The sequence below is a fragment of the Phragmites australis genome, chromosome 23, assembly GCF_958298935.1.
Source record: "Phragmites australis chromosome 23, lpPhrAust1.1, whole genome shotgun sequence".
NCBI classification, from domain to species: Eukaryota; Viridiplantae; Streptophyta; class Magnoliopsida; order Poales; family Poaceae; genus Phragmites; species Phragmites australis.
In genome coordinates this window covers 12,895,132-12,904,404 of record NC_084943.1, presented here as the reverse complement: position 1 = coordinate 12,904,404, position 9,273 = coordinate 12,895,132, and the positions used below count along the sequence as shown (strand labels likewise).

At 41.5% G+C, this 9,273-nt stretch overlaps 1 protein-coding gene across 1 annotated transcript; it reads left to right on the top strand.

Moving 5' to 3' along the window:
- Positions 1–6,094: 6,094 nt before the first annotated feature.
- Positions 6,095–8,906, top strand: LOC133905989 (putative wall-associated receptor kinase-like 16). Its single transcript, XM_062347802.1, has 4 exons — positions 6,095–6,511; positions 6,775–7,225; positions 7,316–7,468; positions 7,729–8,906. Exons 1-4 carry the CDS (start codon positions 6,095–6,097, stop codon positions 8,904–8,906), a joined length of 2,199 nt encoding a protein of 732 aa, XP_062203786.1.
- The last annotated feature ends 367 nt before the right edge of the window (positions 8,907–9,273 follow it).

Here is a 9,273-nt window from a genome sequence, read left to right as displayed (position 1 = left end):
TGTCATTCCTTTGAAACAATAATTGAAGACCCTGTAGCTGGCGAACGAGGATGACGTCCATCGCTCGACTTCTACCGAGGATCTATATAAATGCTAAGCAATTACCACATCACTTTTAAGTTAAACCATGAGACATTATACCCAGGCTACAATGATTAGGATTAACATCTTGGTCAAGATAGGTACTATGCAACAAATAGGATCTACTCAATTCCCAACATCAACTCCCTAAAATATACATAAACGACACATAGCAGTTTCTAGCAAGTTGTCCAAGAATTCACAAAAATATATGAGAGATATTATAGATGCTTGCCTGGTGCTTCCTGTTCTTCACTAACGAAATCCTCTGGTTCGCCTTTGGGTTCAAGCACGCGACTCTCGAAAACTTTTGCTTCTAATTAAAAGTACGATGCATCTAGTGAGTATGAATGACATGCGATAAAGGATGCTCCATAGTGCAAGGCAATAGTGGAGATGCAATACATCATGTCAGGAGTCTAGCTTCCATGATTTTTCTTAATTTTGTTATTATTAATCATTTAATACTTTCCTTGATTAATTAAGCTTAGCTCAAAGCTTAACCCTAAATAGAAAATTAATTAAACTTAACATGAGGGTGATTATGTTTAATGATTAGAGCATCAATTAATAGATTAACATAATTGGTTTCACCAATTTTGGACTTACTAGTAATTAATTATGAATTATTAAAGCTTAAACACATTTCATTAACTAAAGAAATATCAGTACATATTTCATGGCTACTAGCATTTTTAATATGTCTAGAATGATAATATGAAGCTAACAAAATTGGTTTCACTATTTTTGGAGCTCTATATAGTTTATGGTGTATTTTACAAGTTTTAGCCGATTTAGTAGTATAACAATAATTCAAGTTTGCATTTTTCCTGGATTTTAGAATATTAAAAGGCCTAAACACTTTTTGCACTGGGAACTATCTAGCCATAGGCATGGATTAGTGGGCCGGGATGTTGACCCTGTTCAAATGGACCTTGAGCCATGGCGGCACTGTGCTACCATGGCCGGCTGGTCGGCTACCACTCGTCGATAGCGAGCGGCGAGATGGCGCAGACTAGGAAGAGTAGCAGAGGCATCAGTGCAATCACGCTATCCCGTCTGAGGCACACGTGGGTGACGTCGATGACCAGAAAGCGGCGAGCGGTGGAGCACGGCGACAACAGGACTGTGGCGGTGGCGCTCACATAGGGACAGGGCGGAGGAGCATGGGCTTTGGCCAAACGAGCATGTGGCGAGCTGCGGTGTTCTAAGGGGAAAATGCCATGGTGTCCTCAGGCTAAGGGCCTGGCCATGGCACGCTGACGGCGTGCGGCTAGAGGCGACGGTGCTCGTCTCCCAAAGAGAGCTGTGTCAACCGTGCGAAGGGAAGAGGGCAACCTCGCTAAGCTCATCGTGTGCTTGACTGGGGTGGAAAGGTTGTGGCCTGGTGGCACGTCGGTGAGGGGTGGAGAGAGGTGCTGGAGTTGGGGAAGAAGAGCGTCAATGCGCAACCACTTCATCGCTTCTCCGGGCTCAGGGCTCATGGATTGGGGCTCTGCGCCATGGGATTTGGGCAGTGGCGTGCTGCTCTGAGCTCTACTCTCTATTCGGTATTCGGTGGAGCTTTGTCAAGTCAGAGAAGTGAGCAAAGATATATATATATATATATATATATATATATATATATATATATATATATATATATATAGACGGCAGCCGAAATCACTGGAACGGCTTGATGGCTGCCGACGTGGCTCAGTGGCCAGCTCATTATCAACAAAAGCGGCAGCCATCAAATGATCAGAGCGGGAGGGAGGTCGATGGAGGGGATGGCCGGTGGACCGCCATGAATAGTGACCGACATAGAAAAATATTCCCTCTTCTTCTGTGAACCAAAACAGGTCTTCCCAACCTCCAAAAAAATGTAGGGGAAATTTTGAATGATTCTAAAAAAAATGTGCAACCTATTTTAATTGGTTTGGCCCAAAAAGCTAGAGCCAAACTCAAACTAAAATTCCTCAAAGTTGCAACATTTCCTAACTTGCTTTAATTTTTAAGGCCTCAAATTAAATCCCAAGAATTTGAGGAAAATCACTAATATTATTTACATGCCATGGACTAATTTCTAAAATTGTTTCAATCCTATGTTCCACAGCATATTTGTGAGTTCCTTCACAATGCATTACTTAAAAAATAGATTTAACAATTCTCGTTTAAATTTAAACGCACTCAATTTCTTGCTCAAAACCTTATTATGATGCTCATGAATGCTTAGTGACATTTTTAAGAGTTTGCGATGTTACAAAAGTCAAAAACCAAGACAAGTATCTAAGCATATTTCACTCTTACATTGGATTAATGTGTTGTTAATTTTAATAAAGTATTACGATATGTATGTCATGCATGTTTAGTGCGTCAATGTTGGGTTTTGTGGGTACATCTTATTTATTGCATTGCCCTACCTTGACATTGTTTATCTCTGGATCCATTGTAACCCGGAGTGATATCATGGAATTGTCTAACTTAAAATGATTGTGTTGTGCTTAGCAAGGCTTAGGTCACTGGTAGAAGTTGAGTGGTAGTCTGTCCATCATTTGCGAGCTTAGGGTTTAATTGTATCTCACAAAATTTAATCATGAAGGGTTAATGAGTTGTGAGGATGAGACTAGATTTGGGCGCTTAATAGACATGGATCGCGAATGGAGTCTCAATTGTTATAGGCCCACCTAGGTTGTTTACGCACCAATCATTGGTATCGTTGGTTCAAGCACTTTCCATACTACCACATATCTGAATAGGGAAAGGATGAGCTAACTATCTTGTGTTATACCGGTTGTTTGGGCCATGACCTCATGATGTGAGTGTGTGACATGTGTGCAGGTGGATTAGTGGATGAGATGGGGAGCCTAGTTTGTGCATCGTGGAGGAGCTAGGTGGTCATTGGCATCATGAGGATTGTCCAACCAGCCGGGGATGGATGAGAAAAAGATTGTCATAGGGACCAAGAGGATAGACTCATGTCGTATAGGTAAAATTGTACTTCCTTGCAGGGTGAAAAAAAAACAAATTACCACACTCTTGGTCATGAGCATGCTTCTTGTCTATTAGACATCAATCATAGAGTTTCCAATGTTTGGGTGATTATGGTTGTATGTGGTTTGTTGGGAGTTGGTTCTTTTATATCTATGTTGGGATGATCACATTATTATGTTGGCTATGTACACTACTACAGAAATGGCCTATACTACCGGTAGCTAACCCACTTTCACTGCCAGTTATCTAGCCTGTAGTGGGTAACGGGCAGTGATCTATGTATCACTACTGGCTAAAGCTTTTAACTGGTAGTGATAGTCGGTCTTCAAATCAATATTTTTTTGCACGAAAAAAAGCAAATTTATTTGGGCCGAGTATGCACCCCCCACGCGCCGTCCTAAATCACAAGTCACATGATTTTCTGTGCGAAATACACGCGCGTGCGGTTCATAGCATTCGAACCTAAGACATCTTAGCTCGTATGATACATCCTTACCGTCCCACCACAAAAGTACTAGTGATAACAATAGGATATGCTTTTCTTTTGATCTTTGTTTTATGAAATTTTGTTATTATTATTTGAGCAATTAATTGACCTCAAATTAAAAAGTTTTCAACTACAAAGTTTTAGACCTCGTCTAGGGCTATAATTTTCATATAAAATTTATTACTATCTGACTTGGAATGAAAAATTATGAATTTTTAAAATAAGCTCGAGTAGTCTGTTCATCGACCACGATGGTCGGGTCCTCAACCACGGTGGTCTATTTGGGTCCTCGACCACGATGGTCTGTTCATCAACCACGGTGGTCGACCAGTCTACTTGTGGCAACCAACCATGTTGACTTCATCGGTCTACATGATGTGTACCTGCTTATCACTGCTGGTTCGTAACACAAACTAATAGTGATACTTGATGAACTATCACTGCCGGTTCATGGCTAGAACTAGCAGTGATAGTCAAGTTTCATTGCCGGTTCATAAGAAGGACCGGCAATGATAGTATTATTGCTAGTTCGTGGCTAGAACCGGTAGTGATAGTCAATTATCATTGCCGGTTCTTTTTTAATAGACTTTTAGTGCCGGGCCCTAATATGAAGAGACAATGATACTCCATCACTACCTGCTCGTAAGAAACTGACAATAATGGGTCGACATATAAGGCCTATTCTATAGTAGTTGTATGTTGTTACCTTGTCATGATAGAATAGCAATGGTAAATTAGTTATGTTAGATGCTCACATGGTTATATTGTCAAAAGCTTTTCGATTAAATTGAACTTAACCTTATGGCTTACTCCTTGCCATACATTCCAATTGCATAATCTTTAGAGTTGGGTTGTTCTATGTAACCATATGAGTAAGTCTTGTGAGTACCTTCGTACTTATGATTTAGTTGTTATATGTAATCATTGAGTTTTTATAGGTGAGGGTGATTTAGTTTATAGCTACTTCGTGTCCGCCGATATCAGTGACGGATCATTGAGTTTTTATAGGTGAGGGTGATTTAGTTTATAGCTACTTCGTGTCCGCCGATGTCAGCGACGGGCAAGAATAGTGATGTGCTACTCGTGGTGACTTAGTATTGCCTTAGGGCAAATGGTACCACAACTTTTGCTGTTTTTGAGTAACTTTCAAAAACCTACAACTATTTTAACACATGTTGAAAAAAAAACTGCAACTTCTAGTGTTAATTTCAAAAACCAATAACTATTTTAACACATATTGCAAAAGACTATAACTTTCTCACCGAAGAGCCACCTGTCATCCTCTGGCAACAAATAGGCTTCAGGGTTAATTCTTGTATTACATGACATGGTGAGAAACTTGTAGGTTTTTGAAACGAGCACCAAAAGTTGTAGGTTTATGCAATATATATATGTTAAAATAGTTATAGGTTTTTGAATTTTACTCATAATTTTTAGATGATGTTCCGCTACATAGTGACATTAACTCGCTAGAATTTGCACTTGATGTCTTTTGTTAATACTAGCACTCGTCTCATGTCATTTTGGAGAGCCCGAACATGTTAATTAGCTATCGTTCTTTAATTTAGTATGTAGTACTTTAAATAGTTAAACATGTAATGATTCTAAAGACTTGCAGTATGTTTAAATTACTCACTCTTTATTGTTTCTTATTATGATCAATTTTTTTTTTAATGTGTGTGTTCCGATCTTGAGCCTAAAATACATACCGGGATTGAATTTGTATTAATCATTTGGTGTCTACGGTTGTTGCTTTGAGATGTGGGTTAGCACATGGCACGTCTAGATATGGAAATGTACTAGTTCTCATCTTATTAAATGATGTACCAATTTAATTAATTCAAATATAATTTGAACGGTTCTCATGTTAAATTCATATTAATTCGGTGCACCGGAAAAGTGGGTGGAAAAGTATCTTTCCTTTCTGCATTCAATACGTGAATCTCATAGCAATGTCTAGGAAGGAGGAAGCGCACGCATCCGCTAGTACATGTAACCTTTCTTTTATGATCTAGCTATGTTAGTTATCACAATCGACCGACGAAGCTGAGCAAAAATGGGCCACGATGTCATTTCAACGATTTTATTCGGCAATTTTTGGACCTTATTGATTGGAAGCCAAGCATCCTCATAGCTACAGATTTATCTAGAACGGCCATAGCTATAGATTAAGCACGTCAAAAAAAATCATCTAGGTTTGGCACGCCAGGTACACATTAGGTTGTTGAAAGATTCCGTCATGGCGTCATTTTCCTTTATCATAAGTTGGGGTATGTAGTTACACGAAAAAGCTAAACCTATAGGCACGTACTCTTAGACACGAATAGATAGGGCCATGAATTTTTCTCCCTACGAAAAAGAAAATTTGCAGTCCATAAGTGTAACTGCAATTGATCATCTGGACAGAAGAACATTCTTGTAGTGTACGTACGCAACAATAAAAAAAACATAAATCATACACTTACTAGAAGCTCTGTCTATTTATAGTCCTAACGCATGCCACAGCCACTACGCACATGATGCCAGCACTATCTGAGTAACTAGCTAGAGCAGATGAAGCATCATCATGTGCTTCTCCTCTCCATTCGTCTTCTGCTAGCGGCTGCTAGCGGTTCGCTGGCGCGCCCAGGCTGTCAGGCGAAGTGCGGCGACGTGGACATCCCTTACCCTTTCGGCATCGGCGATCAGTGCGCGATCCATGGCGGTTTCAATATCAGCTGCAAGGTTCTCAACGGCACCAACCGGCCTTTCACGGGGCCGTTCGAGGTGACGAAGATTTCCACGGCCGACGCCAAAGCTTGGATAAAGGTGAACTTGTCCTTGCAGTGTTCCTCTGACCCTCAGGCGCAGCCGCTGAAAGTGTCTCTGCTTCAAGATGGTTTCACCGACACACCTTTCAGGTTCTCATACGGGGATAACAAGATTTTCGTCATCGGGTGCGACATCACTGGCCTTTTTATGGGTTCTTCTGTAAGTGCTACCCAACTTTCTATAGATTGAAATTACACGGATCTTATTTTATTTCTGCAACAAAATTACATGGACCATGCACGCACGCAGCTTCAGATTGTTCAAAGGCACAGGGGTCAGACACTCCTTGCCACGATCACATGCATGCACCTCAACTACATGCGCTCATGTATCAACTCCACTAACTATCCAACACACCGTACGACATGCATGACTTACTCTCTAACACATGTATGACTCTAACACCACTCTTATGCAACAAGATTAATATAGGAATGGAAAGAAAACTTTGCTTGTCCACATGCCATGGTATACTCAAAAACGGTTCGTGCTCTGGAATTGGCTGCTGTGAGGCTGATGTCCCAAAAGACCGGGATTCTTATTCTGCTTACTTCATTGAACACCCGAAATCCTCTACAGTACGGAAGCGCAGTCCCTGCAGGTATATGGTAGTGATGGAAAAGGCAGCGTTCAACTTTAGCACCACATATATCTCCTCGACAACGTTCTTGGATGCATACAACGGCCAAGTCCCTGTTGTGATTGACTGGGCGATCAGGCCGGAATCCTGCGAGATTGCTGGAAAGTACACGGTTCCCTATGCTTGTAAAAGCAACAACAGTGAGTGTGTTGATTCCACCAACGGGCAAGGTTATCGCTGCCGGTGCTTTGATGGATACGAAGGCAATCCGTACGTCAAGAACGGATGCAAAGGTTTTCCCTGTTCTCTCGAAACATGTTAAATGGAAACAATTCCAATTCTAAGCAGTATATATATAATGAAGTGTTCGTGTTTCCTTTCAGATATGGATGAATGCCTTGAGAATCCATGTGGTGACGAGATTTGTCAAAATACACCGGGGAACTTCACCTGTTCATGTCCACCGGGAAAAGAAATGATTAATGGTGTCTGCAAGGCAAAACAGAAGTCCTCTTCTTGGGTGATGCCTGTCGTAGGTAGGTAGCTCCCAGCTTCAATATAAATCTGACAGAGAGTCATGTTTAGTCATTAAATTGAGTACATTCTTGTGATTTCCTCAAATTAATTGGTGATTTCTTTATTATATTGATTGCCAACAGAAAAGAAAAACATCTGCACATTTTCTACAATGTGTTCACTTCTGATTCAGATACTATATATTCACATGGTTTGTATATATAGACTGCTCATTTAGACAACATCGTATTGAGATCAGTTTGGTGAATTATGGATGCAGGCGCAAGTGTTGGAGCACTCATCATAGTTATTACCATATCCTGCGTATACTTGATCAAAGAAAGAAGAAAGCTACAGCACATCAAAGAGAGGTATTTCCGGCAACATGGAGGCATGCTGCTGTTCGAGGAGATTAAAGCACAGCAAGGGGTTGCATTTAAAATATTTTCGGAAGCAGAATTGCAAGTAGCCACTGAAAAGTTCAACGGAAAACGAGTAGTGGGTCATGGAGGCCATGGAAATGTGTATAAGGGACTTCTTGAAGGCAACATCGAAGTAGCTGTCAAAAGATGCATGATAATTGATGAGCACCACAAGAAAGAATTTGGCAAGGAAATGCTAATCCTATCTCAGATCAACCACAAGAACATCGTCAAGTTACTTGGCTGCTGCCTCGAAGTGGAGGTCCCCATGCTGGTGTACGAGTTCATCCCCAACGGCACATTGTTCCATCTCATCCATGGCAACCATGGCAGGCACATTTCCTTGGCTACTCGATTACAGATCGCCCATCAGTCCGCTGAGGCGCTTGCCTACCTGCACTCCTGGGCATCCCCACCAATCCTCCATGGAGACGTCAAGTCCTCAAACATCCTCATCGACTGCGACTACACCGTGAAAGTCTCAGACTTCGGTGCTTCCATCCTAGCACCGAACGATAAGTCGCAGTTCGTCACACTTGTTCAAGGAACTTGTGGCTACCTCGACCCGGAGTACTTGCAAACATGCCAACTGACAGACAAGAGCGATGTTTACAGCTTCGGGGTTGTTCTCCTCGAGTTGCTCACACGTAAAAAGCCATTGAACATTGAAGGGCCTGAAGATGAGAAGAGCTTGGCAATGAGGTTTATTTCTGCGATGAACGAATACAAGCTTGAGGAGATCTTGGACGATCAGATCAAGAATGACGAGAACATGGAAGTTCTTGGAGAGATTGCAGAGTTGGCAAAGCAATGCTTGGAGATGTGTGGAGCGAATAGGCCGTTGATGAAGGAAGTTTCCAAGAAGCTACATAGGTTGAGGAAGGTGATGCAACGATATACATGGGCACAACAGAACACTGAGCAAGTGGAGTCCTTGATTGTTGAGGCATCCATGGCAAGCTCGGAGGGTCGTTTCACCACAGGAAATCTAAGCATCGAGAAGAAAGCTGCCAAGGGCCTGGAATCGGGAGCTTGACCAGCGTCTCAAATCTAATTGTGTATTAATCGCAAAAAAATACTTATAGAATATGCATGATACCTTACTTATTGCACCGAACCATATCATGTCATGTAACAATTGCTCAACTGTCACTGTCAGTGGGTTATGTACGATTTACAGTGTCATCCACATGGTTGTGTTGAGCTAAATATGCACAGTGTAATAACGTACTGTTTCATTATTCGTGTACTTGGCCAATGGGCCTCACGGATTTCATCTGTATAAAGTGATAATTGAGCCTGCCTTTTTTTGGAGACGATTGTGTCTCATGCATGAACCGGTCTGAATTTCGGACCCGGACCACTCCAGCCTACCGGCCTAACTACGAACTATCCAAATCCTA

Excerpts from the sequence above, each read along its gene's own strand:
- LOC133905989 (XM_062347802.1), top strand. The coding sequence starts at position 6,095 with ATGAAGCATCATCATGTGCTTCTCCTCTCCATTCGTCTTCTGCTAGCG. Across the intron at positions 6,512-6,774 it reads GCCTTTTTATGGGTTCTTCT|ATTAATATAGGAATGGAAAG; the intron begins GTAAGTGCTACC and ends TTATGCAACAAG. Across the intron at positions 7,226-7,315 it reads CGTCAAGAACGGATGCAAAG|ATATGGATGAATGCCTTGAG; the intron begins GTTTTCCCTGTT and ends GTTTCCTTTCAG.